This window comes from Danio rerio, chromosome 22 (genome assembly GCF_052040795.2).
Source record: "Danio rerio strain M-AB ecotype USA chromosome 22, GRCz13ab, whole genome shotgun sequence".
NCBI lineage: Eukaryota > Metazoa > Chordata > Actinopteri > Cypriniformes > Danionidae > Danio > Danio rerio.
The window spans coordinates 7,919,119-7,946,022 of record NC_141042.1 but is presented as its reverse complement, the minus strand read 5'-3'; the positions used below and the strand labels follow the sequence as shown (position 1 = coordinate 7,946,022).

Here is a 26,904-nt window from a genome sequence, read left to right as displayed (position 1 = left end):
TAGCCTTAAAATTAAGTACACATACTCGACTGTAATCACTAAAAAGCTGTCAGTCACTTTAGTTCATTCCCATCTATCAAACTTACAATCAATAAGCCTCGATTAAACTTATTTACATTGTGTCCGTACTTGGTGATTGATGTGAGTGGTTTCTGACTGGCCATTGCTTTCAAGAATTCAACACGTGTGTCTGTTATTGGCTTCTTTACTCAATGCTGCAAAAAAGCACGCTGAAGCAGAAAAACGATGATGTTCTCCAGAGCGCTCGCATAATTATGCTCTGGAGTGTTTGCCAAATCTATTTCACCAATATCATGTTATTACTGCTTAAAATGAGGCCAGTATTGCTTTTATTCGAGGGTGCTTAACATTTCTAGCACCCCTGTAGATCTGGGCCTGGCTCTCTACTGCATGAAACTTGTAAAAAAATGATATGAATAGTGTTTGCCTCTGTCTTTTCGTATTCAGATACATTAGAGAACGTTTTTTTGTTTTTTTTCCTCAAAACACACTTCCTCTACGTGTTATGTTCTCCAAAAGTTGCTCAAGCACATTGAAAAGCCCGAAAATGTCTTGGGCAGGATGCCAAAACAAAGAGAATGATGTCAAACAAAAAAGATAAGTAAGGTCTTACCAAATGGCTTAAAATGTGTTGTCAGAGTTACACAGTTGTCATGTTACACATTTTCACACTTAAATAGATGGTTGAAAATGATTACTGAGACTGCAACATAGCCTTATTCTAAAAACGTAGCCCTTATATACATTTCTGGAGATCACAAATTATGTAGCCAGAAGTTTGTATGACTGCATTTTGTCTTTAAAACGAATGCTACAGGCGGTATGACGTAGTTTCTTTTTGTGCTTACCAGCTAACCACTTACCTGTGGACGGCTTTCCCGCTGTTACCAGTTTGTCGAGTAACTCGCCATGTACGTCGGTGGACTTGATACTCAGAGAAGAGTTGACCACGATGACAGGGTTCGAGGTCTGGCGAAGAATGGTTTCAGAAAGCGGGTAAGACAAAAACAGAAGCCAAAAAATAAAATAAACAAGTGAATAATAATGTGGTAATATCTGAAAATGTGGTAAAAATCAGATGGGGACTTTGCTTTTTAAAACTGTCGTTTGGGTTTAGAGAAGTGTGTGGGCGAGTCAATCAGTGCTTTTGAAAAACACTGTTGGTTGGGTTTAGTGGAGGCAGAGGGTGGGTCAGTCGATCACTGTCAGTCAACAGCAGGCTATCGTGGATTTAAGCGAGAAGGGCAGGCCTGAGGTCTGAAACAGCAAAAATAATAACTGCAAAAAATGTAGCTCCTGGGACATATTTGCCGCTCTCCAGAAATGTATATAAGGGTACGTTTTCAGAATGAGCCTGGGTTTTAAGACTGAGAAATTTGCTTTTAAGTAAACAACAGATGTACATTGAAACAATGTTTAAAATGTGGTTTTCTCCATGCAGGGTCTTGGGGACGAGATATTAACACAATTGGTGGCACTTCATATCAATAGTTAATCTTATTAATTTGGTGTCTATAACAATAAATTTGGTTTATTTGTACAAAGGGTCCTATTTTTCTAGGTAATACTGTAAAATATTTGCTGAAAATAAGAAAAGTTAAGTTTTAAAATTATATTTATGTTTTATCATTTTGGTGCCAGCGTTGTGGAAAATTGCAAACATGCTAAATTCATTTATTCATTTTCCTTTGGCTTAGTCCTTTTATTAATCAGGGGGTTACCAGAAAAAAACTGCCAACTTATCCAGCATATGCTGTACGCAGTGATTGCCCTTCCAGCTGCAACCCAGTACTGGGAAACACCCATTTACACACATATACTATGGAAAATTTAGTTTATTCAATTCACCTACAGTATAGCGCATGTCTTTAACCAGAAATGCCTACTGACCCAGCTGGGACTCAAACCTTCTTGCTGTAAGTCAACAGTGCTAACCACTGAGCCACCATGTCGCCTAACACAGTGCATCTGGAAAGTATTCATAGCGCTTCACTTTTTAAAATTTTTTTTGTGTTACTGCCTTATTCCAAAATGGATTAAATTCATTTATTTCACCAATTCTACACACAATACCCCATAATGACAATGTGAAAAAAGTTTTTTTTGAAATCGTTGCACATTTATTACTACTTTCCAGATGTACTGTAAGCTAAACATTTTAAAAATAAGATATCTTCATTATAATGTAGTTTCACCTCCTTTCCGTATAAAAAACAGGGCAAATGCATTTTAAAACTCATATTAATACTTAAATTAATACAAGAAAATCGTTTATTATTATATATACTTTAATTTAGCTGCATACAAAAACAGGTGTTTAATAGATTTTCCAATAGAACTGTTTTGGACAGGAATTTTTAATTTATTTAAAAAAAAAATTGGGATGCCACAAAATTCACCCCATTTTCACAATAATTGTTGGAATGTGCTCTTTGCTTATTATAATTTTTGTTGTTGGGAATCAAAACATTTTTATGAAGAGAAAAACCAAAAAAAAAAAATTTGTAGAGCTTAAATAGTTTTTTGAATTTGAAATGTAGCTTTTTGATGTATTGTCAGAAAAGTGGCTATATTAGAACATACCTGTCAACTCTTCCGTTTTTCCCTAGATTATCCCATACTTTACAATTCTATACCACTACTTTTCCCATATTCTTAATATTCTATGAAAGGTGGCAAAAAACATTTAAGAGCGGATCCTCACTGTACTCAACCCACACCGCCAAAGCAAACTTTCTTGCAAACAGATTTTGTCTTAAATGAACAGGAAAGTAATTTAATGCTTTCATTATAGATGTGTGCATTTTTAAAGTGACACCTCTGTTATTTAATAAAAAAAAATTAAATGAGAGATTAATTCCCTCTCCATAAATTAATTCGCTTTTCAAGAAAAGGGTAATGAGATTTGGTAAGTTGATTCAATTTCTTTATCGTAGCTATTAATTTTACTAGGCTAAACTTTTTTTTTTTTTTTTTTGCAGCTTTTTCTAATGTTATATTCAGGTTTTTTTTAGTTTTTTTTTTAAGTTATTTAAAATGAAACAGCTCCAGATGAATAGATTTAGTAATTTGGAGAATTTAAATTGTTGTTGGTTTTTATGCATTTTTTTCACATCCAGGTATGGGCTTGTAATTCATAATTAGATTTTTAAAAGGAGGCATTGCCCCAAATTATGCCTAACACTGGACGTGCAAATCATAAATGTACAAATGAGATTATACGAATTATGATTTAGCCACTAAATTTAAAAATACGAATTGCTGTGAAATTGCATAATCACATCAACAATACATCATTATATTTCTGCCAAAAGATAACCAATTAAGTTCAACTGGTTAATTTTAGGCATAAAACCTGTTGGGAGAAAAGTTGTGCTTGTTTCTTCTTTACAAACTTCACTTTCTTGATTAAACTGCTTATTTGAACTAATTTCACCCTTAATTGGCAAAACAAGCAATTATCCCTCAAGTAGCAGCACACTGATCTTCCCGAAGTTCCCGGTGTCATGTTTACCTCGCGTTGGGGGTTAGTAAATTGATCCTGAATCCTAATGGGTGCTATCTGGCAAACAAACACCATGCCGAAGTGCTCGTTTTATTTTATTTCCAGAAAATAAATGAATATTAATCGAATTATATATTGGAGGAATTACTCGCTTGAAGAGTCGCAAATTGAAACGGAGCCGCACCTGAAAGTAATAATGACGGCAACACAATTGACACCGACAGAATGTGTGGAGCGTGCGTTATTTCATTAAAATACCTTCATAATTCATCTCTCGCCACTTCAAGCCCAAGACAAGCGCGAGACAGTAATGAAAAAACCAAAGGTGAGTGAACTCCTGACTGTTACAGTCGTCCTCGCGCAGCTTTAATGAAAAACTAATATGAAGTTCTCGAAGGGGATGATGGAAGTGGCGTGAGGTAAAGCCCGGGACTCGCGCGGCGGATGAGACAAATTACTTCTCAATCCGACTGTAATTAAAAACCAGCAACAGAGAAATCAGCCACATTTCAGAATTTGACCAGCATAGGAAAGATCTGCTTTTAGGAGTGACAGCGCGGGCTTTAAGTGCAGGTTTATGTGTTAACGCTCTTGCTTATGAATTATAAACGGCTGCATGTGTGCGTTGTTAACCTACAGATGAACACTGCTGTCATGACTGGAAACATTCCCCTGATATGAACAGAACCCTCGACTGTCAGAGCTGCTTATGTAAAACAAAAATGCCTGTTAGAGTCGTGTTTTGACATCTAACATATGCTGAAACTTATAGTGTTACTAAGAACAACTGTGGACTGTTCTGCACAATGCTATCAAATTCATTTATAACCTCAATTTGTAACTTTTTGACTTGGTGGCAATCCATATTCATTTGTATGATTTCATTCATTTCAGAAAGGAATGCAAGGCCTTGAGCTTGTTTTTTGGGGGGGGGGCTTTTAGTTTGGCTGTTGTTGCCTATTTGTTTTGTTTATTCATTCTCTGATTTTTCCTTATTTAAGTTGAAACCGTATTACAGCCTTCTTGTAAAAATTTTACATTTTAATATGAAAGTAGTTCTACGAATTCGTACAAATCAGCCACTTTTTTGACAATGCATAAAATAGTTGCGTTTTTAAATTCGAAGAAATATTTGAGGCTTGTTTTTTTTTTCTTTACAAAAATGTTTTGATTCTCAGCTAAAACCAATAATAAAACTGCAAACACTATTGAAGCCAAAAAGCAAAAATGTTGAGTAAAGAATCCAGTAATCAAGTTGATGTCAGATTTTTTTGTTGATTATGAACTGAATTTAACTCATTGATGATGTTCATTTCATAACTTTTAGTTGGTTATTGGTAATGCCTCTTACATTTCAATACAGAAACCCTTGTTAGCGACACTGATGGCCATTAAGTGAACTACATCAGTCTTTTTTTTTATTTCTTCTTGAAATAGTTTATTGAATTTTCTTTTTAAGAATTACTTGCTTGGAGTTAAAACAGAGCTGCACCTTAAAGTAATAATGACAGCAACACAATTTGACTATAAAGCCCTGTTCACACTGAGATTTCAGCCCTGTTTTAGTCGTCATGAGACAAATTTGGAAAATCCTTAAAGATTCGTAAAATCCTAGGCTAAAATTTGTGATCTTTGATCGTGGGTTTGACATGTATGTGACAATTCAAATGGTTGCGGGGGAATGTCAAAACAGTTTTTTCTCCCTGGTTTTATTATTGAGCCACGCCATGTGCAAAATGACAGCTACAGGTTGTTTGTTTTCTGTGAGGAATCATTTCATAATGTGGAATAGTGAAAGTGTCATGCATGGATGACGTCTAGCATGCTACAATCTTTCAGGATTAAAAAAAATCTGGAGAATGTTTGGTTATTTAATCAAATTTGTATTTTTCCAAATTTAATACAGAAACCCAAATTATTAGCAAACATTTAGTGAACTACAGTAAGCCATTTTCTATTTGCAGTAACGTGTTTACTTGCGTACATAATGTTGAAGTTAACATTTCAAAATGAAATGTTAAACGGGATTTGAAACCACACACCATATATATATATATATATATATATATATATATATATATATATATATATATATATATATATATATATATATATATACACACACACACACACACACAAAGTCTATTCACTTGCATTACTATGAATGGGAAATTAAAGATGTATTTTTAAATGCTGTTGACGGGTCCCAGCAGTCTTCAAAATATCTGAAGAAACTCATAAAGGTTTGAAATCCACATGATGGAGATTAAATGATAAGGTAATATCTATTTTTGGGTGAACTATCCCTTTAATAGTGTAGGCATACTGTAGTATGGTTTTAGACAATACAAAGCTAGAGGATAATATTAAGACATTATTATCTAGAACATGCAAGACAACCATCGTTTTAATTTCTCGCCTCAAAACCAAAAGAAATCAAATGGTTTTCCCTTTCCTGGAGACAAGAGTGTCCTTGGACGCTGCTCGTTGTGCCTCCTGTCTTTGCTCCGTGTCACACTGAACCCTGCAGGACCTCATTATTGCTAATCGTCCATCTGTCCATCCCTCAAGGGCTGGCCAACACTCCCTCAACTCCCGCAATCAGCATGCCAGAAAGACAGTTTTTGGACGCGCATGCTGGCCTGTGGTTTGTGAATGCTTGAGGTTGCAACACAGTGGGGTCAACAGCCTTTTTGCTTCTTGGAAATGTGAAATGTCCTCATGGGTGTCAGCTGTGTACAAGTTCATCCATCTCAAAATCCCATTCCCTGAGATCTGGCGAGCTCTATAAAGCCTTCATCTGCTTGAATTCTCAGCATGGAGCCAAAAAAAGGCTTTGTGTGCTGCTTGTTTTTTTTTCTCAAAACATGGTCCATTGTGGGGAATGGAGACTAAATGCTTTTGGGTGTGGTGCGTTATTAGTATCTTCTGAGTGCTATGCTTGTGCATCACAAAACCTGGCATTAAAGTACAGCAGGACATCATGAAGAAATGTGCCAAATTATATGTTGGCATTGTTGGGCAACCACAATCTCTTAATTGAGTGATATACTGTAGCTCTAATGTGAACAATGGATGGACGCTTTAATGCTAGTGCCATCAATTAGACAGTAGACATTTTAAGGCTAAATGTTTTGCATTAATGTAAATGGCCAAGTTTACTAATTGACTTTTTGAAGTTAGTTCTCTCTTTTGAAACTTGCACGTGGGAACTTGCATTTATACTGTCACACATGATAAAAAAATAAATAAAAAATGCAATTAGTATTGTCATCATTCTGAATGAAGTTAATGGTTTGACATTTTTTATATTGTGTATATATATATATATATATATATATATATATATATATATATATATATATATATATATATATATATATATATATATATATATATATATATTTATATATATATATATATATATATTGTGTATATATATATATATATTGACATTTTTTTTTTACATGGTCATTTTGTTATAAAAAACTACTTTGACATTTTTTAGCCAAATCTCAAAACAATCCTATGGTATGACGGTCTCAAACATGATTCAATAAATTACTTTACAACTCCTACAAATTTAAAAGAAAGCCCTAAATTCATTAATAAATACCTCAAACCTAATAGTGTTGCTATTTAAGTACAGTAGTTCCTCGCCATAACACGATTCACGTTTTGCAGTTTCGTAGTTGGTTGCAGTGCAATTTGACATGCTTTTTTTTTTCTTCAGCACATTGTGTTCTTCGTCCTCATTTGCACAATATTTTCTGAGTCCTGATTGGCTGTAGACCATTTTCAATCAATCGCCTCCATGTTGTGTTACCTGTACAGTACTGAATACGTTCAGCTTGCTAAATTTCTATAAGTCTTTGATCGCTGGAGTGCTGTACAGTATGTTTGCAAGATTTCTTTCCAAGAAACCCCTATTATGTCGACGAAAATATTCTGCATCCTCAAAGGCACCCATAGTAGCACCCAAAATACAGGGGAAGATGCTAACCATCGAGCAAAAAGTTGGACATCTGGACATGCTAAATGAAGATTGAAGTTACGTGGCTGTAGGGCGCCATTACAGAATAAATGAAGATCAGATAGTTTTGACCTTTTTTTTTTATAATAATAGACGTATTTTTCTGTAAAGATTTGAACATTGAAAGTGTTTAAATGAGAGAAAAGTGTAGTGAAGGGGTTTACAGTCTTAAAACATCTAAAATTGTTTAAAAAAAAAAAAAGCTAAAAACTTAGCGGATTTCATCTATTGCGGGCTGTTTTTATAACGTAACTTGCGCAATCAATGAAGGACCACTGTATTGCAATTTTTTTTTCATCCATATATTTACAAAAACAAGAACTTGATGCATTTAGTCACTATAAACCATGTCCTTTGGTCTGGCACTATATGCTAATTTTACTTTGAGTAATTCCGCGGAAAACGAATTAACTGAGGGACCCTATTGAAGATCATGTTTAAGAAGCCCCGTGTTAAGCCCCTCACTCGCACGTTAAGTTTTGTCTCAGACTTTTCACATTAATCTTTTTTTGGAACTGCTATAAAAGTTCCAAAAATAAATAAGAGTTTTGTTGTTGTCCCTGAAAATCCCTATTTATTGAAAATGTCCAACAACTCACAAACCATGGCAAAATGTAGCATTCATAATTTCATATAAAATCAATAGCATTTTAGAAAATAGTGTCCAACAATAAAGATAAACGGTTCTTACTTTATTTATTTTTATATTATCAAGAGTTGCTTTTCTCAATGGTTGTCATGTCACAGTATAGGCAGGGTGTGAATTATACATTGACGATCGGATATACACTGATTTATACCAGTATTTTACAGTAATATTAGTTTGTGTAATGCTTTATTGTATCAAATGTATGTATTTAAGTTACATCTAATTTAATAATATAACACAAAGTTTTCAGTATTTTGTGGAATATTTTGGGGTGTTATTTTCCAAGCAAAGATTGTTTAGTGCGATTTTATTCACTTACAGTGGTATGCACCATTATAGAGGTGGTCAAATGTGTTTATATCATCTATAATTTTAATTATTAATATTTTGTTATTTAGGACTCAGAGCAAACTATTTCTTACTATTTAGAGTACATGTTTTGAAGTCTCCTCCCGCAAACCACCCCGTAATTCATAACCATAAATATTTACGTTAGATGTCGCCTACCCTGTTGTTGTCTATAGGAAGGAATCCATCAATAGAGCTGCCATTTTAGTACAGGGTAGCTCTCCTTTGAAATGAATGCAGGACCAAGGTACAGTGAGGGATTGGCCATCTGGAGTATGAGATATCTATGATCAAGAGTTTTCCTGGTGGTCAGTATGCAAATAATTTGCTTAAATTATGAAAATTATAATTTTGCATCACTTTTTTTACATCGATTGAGAAGTGTCTGCATGAGCATTGCTGTCAAAAAGCGTGCATTTATGTGCATGGAAATGTATTATGCTCCCTCCCTGTTAAACCTGATCTAATCCATGTCCTGAAACACACCCCCTCTCCTGCTTTCACTTCTCATTCTAACAAAGGAAGTGATTCGTTTGTGAATGAATCTCAGTTATGAAAGACTCATTTTCTTAGCCGAAAATAATACAAGTTTCTGGCATCACAGCATCTTGTCATATTTCATTTACATTGTTTGCTAATTTTCTTCAACAAAACTAGCATAAGCTGAGTATTTAGTTAGAGATACTTTTCCTTACTCTCAGTGCAATAAGACTCTATTATCATCAATACTTGTTTAGCACAAAAGTTCAAAACATAGAAAACTGTTCTGCCTTTGTGCTTTGTTTTCTTTGTTTGCTTGTTACTACATCCATACACCGTGCTAAAGTTTAGCATCTTCACATTGGCTTAGTCTTTACTAGTGCGGCTGAATGACATTAGTCCTGAAAGCACTGTACAAATGTGGCAGCGCTACTGTCGCATGCTTAGGAGTAAAAATGCTTAAAAAAAAATTAGAGAGTTGATAAATTTACTTATCTTTTATATATTTTTTAATTTAACACTACATTTTTTTTTTATGTTTTCCAGAAAAAATAAATGCAGCCTATTAGTCAGCTAGCCATGTATTCTTGAAAGCTGTTTCAAGCTGCTTTTTTTTTTTTTTTTTTCGATATTATTAAAAATAGTTTTGACGTCAAAGACATGGCCTTGAGCACCACACATGCTCTGAAATTGGCTCCGGAATAAGTGTAGAGTCAAGGTTGTTGGCTTCGCAGTAAAAACGACAGTTTTTTTTTTAGTAGCTTTCCTAGCACTGATCAGAGCGCATGCTAACACTTAGTCCACAGCTCCAACATCTGCTTTACTGGCAGTGCGCTTCAACTTAAATCTGCTTTGCAAGCAGTTTTTCCACTTTAGCTCCAAAGTGCTCCAGCTTATTCCATTTTTTTTTTCAATGAAGATTATGACTCTATAGCATCCCTGCAGCAAAGATCGCAGGTTCTAAGTAACCATGCTTCTAATAATCCATTTCCTCCCCCTGACGATTCTGAAGTCTATCTTCCATGGCGGCCTTCTTTCCTCGCGTAACTGCCGCTTCGTTTCTCAGTGACAGACGTCCTGCAAAAGCTCTCGGGACGCTCTTGATAAACTGGTCCATTCACTTTCGGCCTTCCGTCACCTTCATTACCTGCCTAACTTCGCTTTGGCGGCACAAGCCATTTAATTTGTCGCACAGAGCATCTGTAGACGTGTGTTATGACATGAGCAGTGCATGATGGGAGCTGCAAACAGATGGTTCTGCCAAGAGCTGTAGGCCGCATCCATTAGGACGATCACAGGCAGTCGTTTGTCTCCTTCGCCGAAAACCTGCTTCGAAATCATGCAGTGTTCAAATTAAATGGTTAGTTTAACTCAAATTACTTGATGAGGTATTTCTTATCTTTAAATCTGAGGTATTGCTTTACATCCCTTGAAACTTTTCATGCTTCAAAAATATTTGAAGAGATAAAAAAAAGTTTCATCCAAGGTTAGACGTTGTTTTGGTATAATGAACATTTTAGATTTTTATTCCCAAATAATTGTTAATCCGCAAACGATGTTTAGCATTTAAATCTGCAAGAGTCTGTACGGTTTGTCTTTAGATATGAAGATTTAATTGATCTTCGGTTAGTGTGTTTTGATCAGTGGTTGCAACCACCTCAGAACAATACATTTTTTGTTTGTTTGTTTAGCATTAAGAGTTTTTTTTTTTTTTAAATGGTTTAATCCAAAATGTCTGATTAGATTGTTTGGTGTGATGAACAGACTTTAGATTTTTATTCCCATATAGATATTGAGAAGCAAACAAGGTTTATAGCATTCAAATCTGAGCCTCTTTAAGAGCCAACTAGGTTTTTCTCAGATACCAAGATTTAATTGATCTTCTGTTTGTGTTTTGGTTTTGATAAGTGGCTGTAAACTCGCACCAATTGGTAACGTTTTGATTTGGTGACTAAATTGTGTGATGTCATTCATATATTTTAGTACAATTTGATCATCCCCCAAATATGGTTTGGTTTAAGGATGGGGGTTTGGTAAATGTTACATTTTCCTACAACTTGACTTGAATTCGTACAAATTAGCCACTAAACTAACAAGCCTAAAATGGTTACTTTTTTCATGTATTTCAGGATGAAATCTGAATCAAACTTTATTCCTGTGGGATTTATTTTCTGATCTCTTAATGTGTGGAAACATAAATCTGAGCGAACAGGCTTTCAATGGAGGGATAGGAATCTCATTTGTTTATGAATGGCTTCAATTTTATGCGTTCTTGTCAGTTAATTTCAGAATTTGTTTTTATAGCAAACTGATTCTTTCATTGGCTTACTTTAAAGTTGTTTTCTCAAGGATGATGTCCAATCTAGACAAAACTTGGCGATACAAGGGCATTATGAAGAAACGTGGCAAATTGCAATAATTTCAGATGTTTTAGGAGAAAGCCACAACTTCTGAACCACAAGAAATTTAGATCTAATGTAAATAATAGATGGATGCTATACTAATGTGGTCCATTAGACGGGAAATACTTTTGAGGCTATTTATTTTACATTTAATGTAAATGGCTGAAACTTTGTTGATTTCCTTTTTGAAGTACTTTCCTCTTTGCAAACTAGCGTGCATTCTGGTAAACGCTTTCATCCATTCCTAACTTATAATGGAGATTCAACATTTGTGGAATAATGATAAACAATTTCTCAATGTTTGGCTCATAGCTGTTTTCCATTTTATTTATGCTTTTGAACTTATAGGACACTGATCTTTGCTCCAAGTTTTGATGCTAGTTTAACAAAGTAACTTTTATTGACAATTTTAGGAGTCAGACAAACAGAATGTGAAGTTATGCAAACTATGATTATTATTGTACATGCGTGATTCACTCACATACAGAATCATCCTAAAGAATCAATCTAAAATTAATTGATTATTTCCAAATAGAGCTCTTCAAGTCATCTGGTGAAATTGTGTGATTGGCCGTGAAGGTCATAGGTTTACCGAACTGACTGCTGTTTACTGAGTGCAAGCACAGATAGAGGGAAACTGGAGAGTTTTAAAGTCATGACGATTATTGGTTTGTCTATAATCACTGCTTTAAAATGCTCCAGTGTCCCTGTATCTGTTGACACGCAGTAAATAGTGGTGAGTTCGGTTAACCGATGACCTTCACGGCCAATCACAGTCTTTTCTGTTGAGCACATGAACACGATGGCAAATCAGTGCTGTTTAAGATTGCGCTCCACAACACTGAAATGCCAACGCAATCTCACGGCAATTCATAACTTTTTGATTTAGTGGCTAATTCCTATGAATTTGTCCAATCTAACTTGTATAATTTAGTACGATTTGCTCATCACCCAATGACGGTTAGGGTTAGGTGCCACGCCTTTTTATTTATTTATTTTTTTTTATTGTACATTTTCATACGAATGAACTTGTATGAATTTGTACGATTTAGCCACTAAACTGACAAAACGTCAAATACTTGTGTTTCCTCGTGAGATCAGACAGCAAATATTTATTAAATAAACACTTTTAAAGTTTCAGTAGCAATCGGTACTGAATTCCAGTATCGTGACAACCCTAGTATATACGGTATATTGCAATATATATTACGGAAATGCAAATTTTCGCAAGGTCAGATTTTTCCAATATCATGTAGCCCTAATATAGAGAGTATATGAGTGTTTCCATTACTAAAATGTCAGTTATTCTCTTTAAAGTTAAACTCTAGTTATATTTTTACCATCTAAACATCAAGGTCCCATAAAGTAATCATACTTCGTAATTATACGAAAGCATAAACTCATGAATCCAAATTAATTAATCAAAAGCTGGATATTTCATCATGCTGAAGATCTTTGCGATTTTAAAACTGCATTTGCTGGCTTCTTAGAAATTAATTCACCATCAAAGAGACTTCCTTGTGAGTTCTAAACATAAGATAGCTGGTTGAATATGCTGGTGAATGTGAAATAATATATCATAAAATCGAGCGTGATAATGCATACGCTATGTGCAGAGTATGTTTCAGGGCCTCGGGCACACATATGATATACTTCGGATGGACACTACTTATTCTGCGACTCATGGGAATAACCCTTCACCTCGGATGCAGGGGGGGTTGGTTTCATATTCCACATCCTCATAATGGATCAATAAACATCCAGATCATATTTTAAAGCTCTTTTATAGACTCTAGCTTTACAAACATTTGTACACCTGGAGGTTTTTAAACAAAAGCTTTAGTTTGTGGAGTCTAAACTTGCAATTTTTTTGTGTAAGTGTGTGTGACAGTTGATGACCATCTGTGGGCCATGTTATCATCATCATCATCATCCGCATTGATTTAGTCAGTGGCAGCGACACCCAGCGTTAGCCAATACTGTCACAAACCTGGATTAAAATGCACTCGGTGTAATTTCATGGGTGGGTTCCCTTTCACCCCTCGGCTGTGAGTTTCTCAAATAATACTGATCCGTGGCTGCATACGTACTCATTTATCACTCAAACACCTCCCGGTCAGCAGGACTGTCTGCTCGGATACTGCACATCACGTTGATTCTGTAGTTTGGCCTGACATTAGTAGCTGTAGAATGTAATTATGGTATCTTCAATTTCATCATCTAAAAAAAAGGACACGAGTAGAGTGATCTGCAGAGATATGCAAAAGAGTAATATTGAAATATTAAAAGTGAACTTAAAGATGAAAGGAAACATGACAAAAAAATATATAGTTAATAATGCATGATCCAGATTAGTGTTCACTTAAATGACTTTCGCTGCTTGAACAAACTATATTTAAAAATAAGAGTTAAAGCAACGATTCTCATTTTTTAATTTTATTTATTTTTTGGAGACAACTTAAGTTTTAATATTTTAAGTGGATTGAACATAACACAATTAAGTTAGTTAATTGATTTGTGTTGGGACAACATGGGTGAATTGTGTGGAACCTAAGATTTTTACAGTGTTGTAAAACAATTGTTTTTCCTTTTTTTTTTTTTTTTTAATTGGCTAACAAATTAAATGTATGCAAAAATGACAAAAGAAAAACATTGAAATATTCAGATAAAACAAAGATTAAATCAAATGTTTTGTATCATTTATCAAATTACATTTACAAAAGAGATTTCATAAATGTACAATGTAAAAATTGTTTGGTTTCATACAAATTAATTTGTGTTGGGACAACATGAAGGAATTAAGTTAAATTAATTGTTTTTGCTAATTTAATTGGATTGAACAAATAACAATTAAGTTGGCCCATAAAAAGATCTGGAATTGTGTTTCAGTTAATTTTAGATAAGTAGTTTGAACAAACAGCAAATGTCATTTTCTGTGTACATATTAAATTCAAGATTTAAATGTTTTAATTGTAGTTTAAATATTTTTAAAAACATGTATTATCATTCACCATAACCTTAATGTTCAAATTAAACAATATACTAATGCATACTTACTAAAAAAAAAAAAAAAAAAAAAAAAAAAAATATATATATATATATATATATATATATATATATATATATATATATATATATATATATATATATATATATATATATATGGGATTGCATAACTAAAATTGGTTAAACGACACCTAATTTGTGTTTGAAAGCAGCACTGTGATCCTTTGAGTCTTTTATTGTCATTTATGCTAATTCAAAATTGATTTGGTATAAACCTGGTGTTTTAATGGTGTTTCCTTTAAACCTTGGCATAGTCTTATTTTTGTCCAAGTAAAAAAAAATAATAATAAAATGCATAAAAACTTGGGATACTTGAATGCTGCTTTATATTTTTGTAAACCGTGATAAAGTGCATAGCTTATATTTTGCTTCATAAAAATAAAAGTAAAATTAAATAAAATGATTAAATCTCTAATGCATTGGATGCCTGAATGCTACGTTGTTGTTATTTTTGACCAAGCTACAATTATAGATAAAAAATGAATCAAATGAAAATCTCTTTCTCTTAAGAAGAGTAAAATAGAGTCTTGTGCCGTCAAATAATTCTAATTCTAACTTCCTGACATAATTCCTAATAATAATAAAGTTTATTAAAACATAACACTAACACTTTGAAAGCTTAAATGCTGCTACTTTGTTGCTGTTGTTTACAATAAACAGGAAAAAACTAAGCAAATAAAAATATATATTTTAAAAAATAGTAAGATCAAAGAGTAAAATAATCCAAGAGACTTTTTTTCATTAAATAATCGTACTTCTTAATTCTTTAAAACAATTATTTGTTGTATTAACTTCACACTTTTTTTTGTTAAAATAAATCAAGAATCGCAAACAATGGAAAAAACAAAAAGTACAGACATAATCTGTGCAAGCAGAAAATCATGTGTTGGAGTAGAATATAGAAGAGGTAATTTGATAAAGAAAAACAACAATATTATTGTCTTATAGCTTTAAATAAACTTCATAAAAAAACAACAACAATATGCACGCATAATACAGCTGTTATGTGTCAGTTAAATCAGTTGAAATTTGAACCCAACTGGTTGAGTTATTAATAAATAACATAAAGGTTAAAAATAACCCAACAAAGCACCAAATTTGTTTAATTCAACTATTCGGTTAAATAAATAACTCAAGGTTTTTAGAGCGTACAACAATTTATCAAATAAAAATCTCTTTCTCTCTCAGGAAGTGCAAAATTAGAGTCTTTTATTGTCATCAAATAACTCTAGCTTTAAATTCCTGACAGAATTTATGTAATAAAGTTTACTGAAACATAAAACTAACACTTTTAAAAGCTCTCTTTAAAAAAAAAAAAAAAAAAATAGTAAGATTACAGAAAAAAAAAAATTCAAGAGTCATTTGTCATCAAATAATTCTAGTTCTAAATTATTGACTGTGTAAACTTGACAGTTTTGTGTTTTCTGTAAACCAGGATTTAAAAGTGCATACCTTCTTATATTTTCCTCACCATAAATAAAAAATGAAATAAATAAAACCCATTAAATTGTAAATCTGTTTAACACTTTACTGTATTACACTGCTCTTTTTTTGTTGTTGGTTTTGATTAGCTACAATTAAACATGGAGAAATTAATCAAGTGAAATTCTATCTCTTAATAAAAGACTGTAATTATTTTGCTAGTCTTTTTGTCATAAAAATAATTGTAGTTCAAAATTCTTGACAGAATTTATTTTGCAAGAGACTTTTTTTTTTGTAAATCGTGATTTAAAAGTGCAAAGGTCCTATAGTAATAATAATACATTATTATTATTATTATTATTATTATTATTATTATTATTATTAATTTTAAGTAAAAAAAATAGACCTATTAAATCTGTACAACACTTTGGATGCTTGAATGTTCCGTTGTTGTTTTTGACCAGCATGTAGCCCATAGGAAAAAGAAAATGAATCAAATTAAAATCTCTCCCTTTCCTGCATCCCACTATCTCTCTCTCTCTCCCTTCTCTCTTAAGAAATGGTCGGCTCACAGACAGTGATGCTCAGACAGACAGTGGAGCAGTTGGACGGAGGTTTCGTCGCAGTGTGCAGCGTTCATTCCTGACGTGCCCGTCCACATCTAAACCCACCGGAGGACTGGACGGACGGGCACTACATAACTTACGACCCCGACACTTTTATCCCGCTATGGATCCGCCAGCAGTGCTGCAGTAATTGGCGAGCTAGTGATGCCAGCATCCAGAGAGCATCTGTGTTGTCGTTTTCCGCGCGCGTGCTGAAAGTTGGATTGCGGATCGCTTTTTGTATACACCGAGCTTGAAACGGGATCCGAGCTGTTTTTTTCTGACACCGCGGATGTGTCTGTGTTGTGTGTGGATGTGAAGACATCGAGTGATGCGTTTGCGCTGTCTATAACACCTTACAGGGATGTATGTGCGCGAGTGACAGTAGTTATAAGGCGAAAGCGATCTCGTCGCACTCGTTTATGCACATTTCGCTGATTCTGCTGGAGAAAACGGACATGAATTGACGGCACTCGCGCTTACCGACTTGTTTTAGAGAAGATACTGAGGACTTAAACTGAGGAGAGCTGAAATATCGTTGTGTTTTGAGGGGAAAACACACGGGTTGAGCGCTTCGAGGTTGTTTAATTGGCTTCATGCGTTGATATTGAACTTGTGTTTTTATTTAAGTCATTTAATATGACCGAATGAAATAGAACACATCTGACATCATCAAACGTCATCTTTCGAGTGAGCTCGGGTACATAGGCGGCATTTCACTCACTTTACACTGCAGGAACTTTGAGTGAACGCTGGACAACCATTGAGAAGATGCTGAAAGGATTGTTTTGACTGCATTTTAGTGTTTCAGCTGACCATTCAAACGTCCATTCTTATAAATATCTACATCTATTTAATTATACACTTCAAGAACCATGGATATTAAAGCCGAATCTGATGATAATCTGGAGTGTCCGCGGCCTGCGCCCATTGAAGTTTTCGCCAGCAGGTCCACGCTTCACGGCATCTCTCATGTATTCAGTTATGAACGCCAGTGTGTCAAACGGTGCCTCTGGGTCCTGTTTTTCATGGGTTCCTTCACATTCCTGGTGGTAGTGTGCGTGGACCGCATCAAGTTTTACTTTCAGTATCCCCATGTCACCAAACTGGACGAGGTCACAGCACCTTTGATGGCATTTCCGGCTATTACCTTCTGCAACCTGAACTCTTTCCGCTTTGGTCGCGTGACGCGAAACGACCTGTACCACGCGGGAGAACTGCTGGCACTGTTAAACGGCAGGTAAGTTATATACACAGGTTTTTTTAGTCAAAGTATTTTCTATATATGTAATGTACATACTTCACTATGCTACCTGTGAATATCTTGAAGAAATTGCAGCAAGCACCAAAGCTAGGCTATCTGGACCAAAACAAATGATAACTATATATTAAAATAACTTTATAACAAGTACGAGTTTGCAATATCAATTGTTTTCATGCTAAAATACCTGGAAGCAACTGACAGGTAAAGTCTAGATAGGAATACAGCTGTGGACACTATGCGCACATCATAAACATACTTTTTTTTTGTTACTGTAAAATAATAATTCTGAATAACTTACATTTACTTTAAATGGTGTAAATTTAGGGTTGGAGTATAGTAGAACACGATTTAATGAATATTTGAATTAATATTAATACATCTAATTAACTTACTGCAGGAGCTGTATCCATTCTAGCAACAGGAAGTCTCGCACATTCATTCAAGTTAATTGGCATGCCCACTGTTACACTGAACCCGTTTCAAATGGAAGGGACTGAATAAATGAATGACTGAATAAGACACCTACACATCCTTCAAGTTACAGAATGACAGCACACATTTTGCAGAAGGAGTTGTTTGTCTTTTGACTCAGAAGTTATTCCTTTCTGTGCTTTTGTTGTGGATGACGACAGGAAAAAAATATGACTACCATCACCCTTATATGTTTAGAACAGTTTTAAATAGTAACTTGTTATAATGAGAGGTTACGTTTGGGCATCTGGCAATCTAGGTTTCTGACAGTATGATAACCTTGGAAAAAAAAATACAGTTTCATGATATCACTGTATTGTGATAAGTTCTTTGTAATTGTCTGGGTAAAAACAAACAACATTTCCCCCCATTAAATAGAATATATTTTATTTTAGAAAACTATTAGTAAAAATTATAATATTCTGGAATAGGAATGTTATAAGATTCTGACGGTATGATAACATTTGATAATTTCATGGTTTGAAGATATTGTGATTACTGATACTGGAAAAATGTTCCCCTTTGATCACAATATATATTTTTTTGAGAAATATTTAAAGTATTTTGGAACAGTAAACATGTCAGGCTAAATAATGAAAGTAAATTATCGTTTTCTGTCTTCAGTAGTTTCAGAAACACTGATGTCTTTACAAATTAAAACGGCATCTTTAGATCTCTTTTCTGCTGGAGATACTGTTGTCCTAAAAAAATAAAAATAAAATTTAAAAAAAGACATATGCCATAGGACAATATTACAGAAAATTTTATCGGTTTTAAAACCTTGACTCTTTCAAACCGAGGTATACCTTGAAAACCGGTTATTGTCTTATGATTATTTTGAAGTGGTAAACATGCCTGGCTAAATGATTAAAATAAATCATTGGCTGCTATCTTTATTAGTTACAAATGCACAGGTTTCTTAACAACACATAAAAACGCATAAAAAAGGCTTACATATACAATACCTTAGGAACGGAATAACAGAATGTTAGCAGTTTAAAAAAAACCTTGACTTAAAGCTGCTGTAAACATTGAAACCAGTTATCGTCCCATGCCTAGTCATGTTAAACAAATGTTTGCAGACTGCTTTTAAAATTTTTCCCAAATGTCCTTTTGTTTGTTTAATTTAACATCAATAATCAAAAATGCTCAAACCTGGAGCTTTAGTAAAAACATTCGGAATCGATTCAGGGAACGTGTGAACAGTTTTTACTACTCGTAAGCTCATTAAGGTAATACCGACATTGGGTTGCACCATAAATCCATTTTTCTTTATTAATCCTTGTTGATATATTTAAGTTATCTTCTCTCTCCATTTTTTTTTCTATTATTTGTTACCTCATTCATCATTCCAAGAAATTGTAGGTTCAGATGGCTTCTTTAATTTCTGATAACTTTGTTTCTGAAACAGGGTTTCACATTTTTGTGATCCATTTCTATCTCCATGTTTACGTTTTTGCTATTTCTAGTTTGAACTGCTTTCTGAGGTGATTGACCCTTCGCTAGGTCACGCCCTCCTTTTACGCCTGTCAAGCTTTCATGCCTGGCACGTCTACAGTATGTATGCGCAGGTGTCAAGCATTCCCATGAAGATTATTAGTAATTTTTGGCCAATAGGTGAGATTTAAAAGCCAGACAAAAAAAAGGACTTCAGTGTGCATTACAGGGGTATATTCATGACATAATATGCAACCAATTAGAGAATATTCATTCATTCATTCATTCATTCATTCTCTTTTCAGCTTATTGCTTAGAACATGTGTAGAACTCCACACAGAAATGCCAACTGACCCAACCGAGGCTCAAACCAGCGACCTTCTTGCAGTGAGGTGATTGTGCTACCCACTGCGCCAATTTGATGCCCCGATTAGAGAATAAGTTAATTAAACTTGAAGCTACAGCCTAGTCGTCTTATACGCTGACCATTCAAAAGCTTAGTTGATGCACAGCAGGATAGGTGAAATTGAAAAATCTAATAATAATGAATTTTTATTTTTTTTTTGCCAAAAAGCGTGAGCCTAATTGTGCAATAAAATGTTTTTCCCATTAGCAAGTATCATCCGACACCAAATATAAAAGCAGACGCTAACCCTCTATAATGCTGTCACTAATGACTAAATCTTCAAAAGACAGATGAAAACATCAATGAATTTGTACCTCTGACAGGGACATGAGGGTTTAAAATGACTGAAAAACAGCTGCGGGTGAAATGTATATTAATTGATGGCAAGCTCTTAGTTTGTGAACATCTCTCTGTTTTGTTCTGTTGATATGTAATTCAAATATTTGTCACTTGAAATAGATGGAAATAATTATGCTGCCTCCCACATGGTTTGATCTACGCAAGGAATTTCTCACCTTGGGTTTTAGGTTTTGGAACAGGAAAAAAATTCCACCACCCCATCCAAACTTTTAGGATACCGGGTATCAGATTTGCACGATTCATATGCACAATGCTTTTGGTTGTTTCCCTCGCTTGAAAGCTTGACTGACCTCCCGTGCCTATTTACACTTGCAGTTGATCTGTGGCGGTTTTTAGGTGTGACTTAGCGAAGGGTCTATTCTAAAGGCATTTTATCGAGGAAGTAAAAGCTTACATTTAGTAAACGTCACAACACTTATTATTTCAGAGACCGTTTTGAAAACAGATGGAAATAATTGATCTATGATTGCTGACAGAGAGAAGTGATGTCTCTCTCTCTTGTAGTATCTCAAGGATTCATGTTGGGATGATTCTCTGAAGTCTGACTGTTGTCTGTCAGAATTTGACATCATGCGCTTAATGCAATCCTGTATTTTAGTTCCGACGAGAGCTGAAAATGTAAGCTGTAAACATCCTGCCTCGCTTGAAAATGAGGGAGAGTTAGAGCGTTGACTTGCCTGTCTGCAAATGAAAAATGATTTCATCCCCTCAGGTGTTGAAAGCCCCGGCGAGGGCTGAAGTGAATCATCATCGATTCGATGTAACTGATAACACCATGTGTTGTGCTTGTGGCGAAAGCGCAGCCATTAGAGAAGCAGAAGTTCTGCTCGGAGTTTGAAATCTTCTCGCAGGACTGTGATTGTTAGTCTGCGGTCGGAGCCGCTCCAGAACACATTGAACACATCAGTGTCTCTATTGGCAGTGCAATCTGCCTCATCGCTTTTCAATAACAACACGTTTGGATGGAATGAATAATTGATGCCAGGTTTAGATTTTCGTTGAAAAGTCACGCTCCACTAATATTCGCTTTGCTGGATTACTTTCTTTGCACGCATATTGCATTCGAAGGCTTTCCGCTGTGATGTTTATCCTTGAATAAATAGCTCATATGTCAATGCCGGATTGAGATAACATGCCTGTTCTTTGACATTTGCGTTTGATGTGTAAATATAAGTGTTTAGAAGTCTGAAATGCGCCAAGTTTGGGATCAAAGTAAGCAAGGCCGAAGAAAGTTTTGTGTTTTTTGTTGTAAATGATTACCATTCAGCTATTGATATCCATTTAAGCAGTAACCATTGGTTGTTATTGTCAATCCTCAATGTTTTTAATTCCCTTAAGAAATGTTTCAAAGATCTCTGTATGACCTCCGTGTCTAGGAGAAACATAAGAGATTTGAAGGTCTTGGTTGCGAGTCTTCGTTGAGTGAATTATAGGGCACTTTTGAAGTACGTCAGTCCGACCGTTCACATCTTTTCTTTACAATGTCATCGGTAAGGAAGCATGACTGCTGATAGCACTCGGCAACCAATTGTAGCTCAATCGCCATGGGAACTGTGTGAGAACCTAGGCAAAGTTTCTACTACTAACTCTTCAAACACAGCCAACTGTTACTTAATGACCAGTCAAGATGACCAATTTGCATGCTATGAAGTGCTAAAATAGCATGCAGAGGTAAGTGCGCCTTATATCATAGGATGTTGAATACAGTGTGTTAAGTTCTTGATTTATGATTTGGTGGATTTCCAACATGCAGCCTTTTTTATTTCTGGCTAGTATTCCACAATCTTTTGTGGGTGATGGTGTTGTAGGGAGGCACAGTGGCTCAGTGGTTTGCACTGTTGCCTCACAGAAAGAAGATCACTGGTTCAAGTCCCGAGTGGTTCAGTTGGCATTTCTGTGTGGAGTTTGCATGTTCTCCCCATGTTTGTGTGGGTTTCCTCTAGTACTACTGCACTATAGGTTAATTGAATAAAGCAAATTGGCTATAGTTTGTGTGTGTGTGTTTCCCAGTACTGGGTTGTGGCTGAAAGGGCATTAACTGCGTGAAACATGCTAAAGTAGTTGGTGATTCATTCCACTGTGGTGATCCCTGAAATGGAGACTAAGCTGATGGAAACTGAATGAATGAAAGGTGTTGTAGTAAATGTGTGTCAAATAATGCAACAAATCGCTGAGGGATGTGAATTACACTCTAAAACTGTTGGGTTGTCAACTCAAATTTGGGTTAAATATAGACAAGCTTAAAGATACGGATAAGTTTATAGTATTGAGTTCATAGTATACAAAAAAAAAGAAATAAAATGATATTGAAAGCAAGGATAGCAACCAGTTTCCGATGCTTGCATCTAAATTAAAACTAGGTTTTTGAAGGGTTTGTGTACTGTAGGTATCAATACATATGTCTGTGCACATATATTTTTATTCACATATGAAAGAAAAAAGGCAGAATGTGCATTAGAACCTTGAGATGGATGATTATTACATTTCATACAATAAATATCGATACAAATAAATGGATTAACTTGTTTGGAAGAAAAACCAATAAAGTGAACTAAGGCTACGTTGACACTGCCAGGCGTATTGGTCCGATCAGATTTTTTTCTCGGGAAAAAAAACTGTTATAGCAGTTCACACTGTTATAAATGTGGCCAATATCAGATGCACAGTGTGAACAGATCATGGTCCTAACCTGACCCGCTTGTGCAAAAGGAGTTGCCGAAAGCCCTGATGTCTAATTATGCACACAATATGTATACTGTATGAAGTAAGCATGTTGTTAGATCATCCTTATTATTTTCCTTTTCACAGACAACTGTGGTTAATTTCATGAAATGTAAAGGGTTGTTCTGCTACTACAAATGCAAGTGTATTTTAGCATTTTAAACCCAAAATAAGTCTTTTGTAAATTGAAAACACTGATCTTTTGTAATTTATTACAACCCTAGTGTTTGTCTTTCTGACTACTGGTGTAGTGAACTCCTTAAAGGTTGGTTTTTATCTCTGTTTGCTGAGTTATTTAATTTTACTTCATTATAAACAATAGGCATGCGCAGAAAGTGGGTTTGGGTGCTCGAGCACCTGCCCTTTTTTTCTCTCGGAGACAAAGTTCTCCCTTAAAATAAATGCATGGACGCGTGGATCCTCTCTATCCACACCCCATGACTCTCTTCAGCTTAGCGATTTAACCTATGCCCCATTCGTAAACCAGATAGTTTAACAAGCACCAGTTTTGCTTTCAAAATTTTTTTGCTTAACGGACAACCAACTTTCTGTGGTAATCACCCTGTGTGCCTTTCTACTGTGCTGCTGAGGAGTAGAGGATGTTTGCAGCACAGAATGATGACGCATGTCGCGCAAAGATTATGTAAAAGTCGCATGAAATCCTACATAACCGTTCACACTGGTCACAATGCAAAACATCAGATCTGTGTATAATTTAATACCACATATGAAAATGGTACAAATCTGAATTGAAAAGATCCCATGCGGTTTGGGCTGTTCACACTCAAGACAAAAACAGATCTGACTCTCATGTGGGCATAAAAAATCTGATTCGGACCACATTTGCCTGCAGTGTGAACCTAGCCTACAAGTCAGATCAGTATTGAGTGATTATGAACATGCTTGATGAACTATGTTTTACATAGAGATTATTTTTTTAGGTTTTCCATTTTTATTTTTATTTTTTAATGGAGACTCGCAAATAGCAGCATTGTAGTTTGTTCCAATACTCATTTTGTTTTTATTAGAATCAGTATTCATATTATATGGGTCAACGATGTACAATTTTTATATACATGGAAAGTATATTAAAGGTGCCACATAATGAAAATCTGGATTCACCAATGCACAGCTGAATGGCATGGCAATACCCCGAGCCTTATTGAGTTGTAACTTATTGAATCAGTGCACTCTATGGAAACTTTAAATCCTAGCAAATTGTCTATTTTAATATTTCAAATAGCTGTGAAACTAAATTGTCATTCTGAAAATCAGATTTCTTTATATGGAATTGAAACAAAAATACTCAAATATATACAATAATTCAATATAATAAACGAACTGAAAAATTCATAAAATCTAGTGATTTTAAAAGTGACAGCCCCCCATCCCCCACCCCCCCACACACACACAAAAAAATAATCTGTCATCAATTACTTCTACTTGTTGTTATCTGTTAAACAAGAAAGAAGTGATTTTGACTTTTAAAACTGATGGACACAGATAACCATAACCATTCATAAAAGTAAAGCAATGGTTACTGTTTTCCAACAATCTTGTCTGTTCAACAAAAAAAAGAAGCTCCTAAAGGTTTGGAAACACCTTAGTGTGAATAAATTTGTCTAATTTTTAATTGTGGGTGAATTTTCCCTTTAAGTATGAAGATGTAAAATTAGTTACTTAGCATTCCGAAGCTGCATTGTGATCCTTAAATAGAATCTTTTAACGTGTCATCAAAAGGCTTTTGTTCTAAATATGACCAACAAGATCTTTTTAAATATAAACATTTACTGAATTATTTTTCTTTACATCTTTAAATGCGTATGACATGTTTTGATACTCGCAACCCATTTTTATCTTTGACCCAAGTGCATCACAATATGCTCAAAACTGTGTCCTTCTATAAATACAAATGCGTATTTTCATTTGTATGATAAGCATGCTTTTTGGTCTGCTCTAGCTCGGCTGTGTGAATATGCCGTATCCACCAGTTTGAGCATTTTGCCGTGGCTGTGATGTGGCCTTGAGTAAGACGCAGTGACAGCTCAGGCCGATAGTTATCGTGGCGTGACAGACAGAACTTTCCTGCTTTATTCTCTCCGGGATTCATTAGCAGATGTCATCACGGCCCCATTGAGTCTATTAGAGAGGCTTCGCTGACGATCGTTTCACATTCACAAGCTGCGCAAAAAGTGATGCTCTTAGATTTAATATGCCCCGAGTCCACTGCGCTTTACTCTGTCACATCTGAGCAGCATTATGTGTTAATGATCGCATATACTCTTTATAGTAGGATAGAGTGGCTGCGGATAAATGAAACTCTCTTCTTTTTGGTTTGGGGTTTTTTTTGGCTCGCTATTGGATTAGATGATAGTCACGCATTGTTGAATGTCAAGTTCAAAACTAGACTTTCTTTTGTGAAAATGAACTTTCTCTGACATAACTGTGGATTGTTAGGTGTTGAAGGCTGATTTATACTTCTGCGTCGAGTGATCGGCGTGACCCAGGCGCCTGCCTTGTGCGTAGTCGGGCATTTATACTTTGTGTTGTTTGTGCTGCTCTGCAATAACACTTCTGAAACGCTAGCTGGCAGTGAGGTTTTTTGTTCCTCTTATGTTTTTTTTGCATGTTCTGTTTTGTTCTGAATGCTACCTTAATGTACATGTAGCTAAAACTCTTAAATTTGAGGTGGGAACTGGTGGACGTGCACGACATTCATCATAAGGTAAACATAAAACAACAATTTGCATCTAAAGCAGAGATGCCCAAAGTAGGGCTCGTGGGCCGAAGTTGGCCCATTGTAGCCTTTAATTTGGCCAACCATCCCGTCTGAGAGAAGGAATATAATCACAGAGATCGTCATTTCTAATTTGATTAAGCTTTTTTTGTTTGTTTTTATTATTATTAAATGTTTCAATTAAATTTAAATTAATCTGATTTCTTAAATGTAAATAGTAATACTGACACTTGATGGATAGAGGACTATGCAGAACACATCAGCGAGCAAATCAAGGCTAAATCTAATGTAATTTTGTAATAAATTAGCTTGTTTAGTTTTTACTGTAAGACGTTCATTATAAATGCGAATAGATATTGTATTAGTTAACATATAATGTTTTCTAGTAAATTTTAAACATTATTAAATAAATTATAAAATTATTCCAGCTATATTTGCCTTGGACCAATTAGCCTCAATTAAGTTTGGTTTTTGAGCCTTTATAAAAAATAAAAAAAAATAGTTTGGGCACCCCTGATCTAGAGCTACTTTATTCACCTTATTCTTTGAGCGGGCGCTGCCATTTGAATCTTTTTGGCTTGAGACTTCCGGTCTCATTTACTTCCATTCATTTTTTTGATGTTAAAAACTGCTCTACGCTGCTTGATGTTGCAATTTGATATTTTCTTATTATATTATTCTACTTGGTCTGTGTAGTCATGCAAACATTTGTTTGTAGAGCAAGCAGTTTGACCGTTTTCTGCCGTTTATTATTCCTAGTCTTTTCTCCCATAGGCGACTGTATCGGAAATTCAAAGAAAATCGCGAAAACAGGCGCACTTCCGCATTTTAAAATAAGGTCAATAGGACTCGACACTTTTAAACACTTGCTCCAACGGGTTCGCGTGGCTTTTGGTCCCGCCCACACTGGTCACAGCTACCAAGCCAATCAATCACAGAGCTTGTGCTATGCGTCGTTGCGATGTGTAGTTGCATTT

The 26,904-nt window shown here is 34.9% G+C and overlaps 1 protein-coding gene across 3 annotated transcripts in view; it reads left to right on the top strand.

Annotated features, from left to right (window-relative positions):
- asic1b (acid sensing ion channel subunit 1b) overlaps positions 1–26,904 on the top strand; it is a 394,977-nt gene that overhangs the window by 23,983 nt on the left and 344,090 nt on the right. For 2 of the 3 annotated variants that reach the window (XM_087302592.1, XM_087302591.1), the window contains exons 6-7: positions 873–1,017; positions 16,484–17,771. In XM_087302592.1, the coding sequence (XP_087158718.1) occupies positions 17,407–17,771 (365 nt within the window). In that variant the 5' untranslated portion in view covers positions 873–1,017; positions 16,484–17,406. Of the gene's footprint in view, positions 1–872; positions 1,018–3,805; positions 3,852–16,483; positions 17,772–26,904 lie in introns of those variants that run through there. The other variant, XM_087302593.1, reaches the window with a different exon arrangement.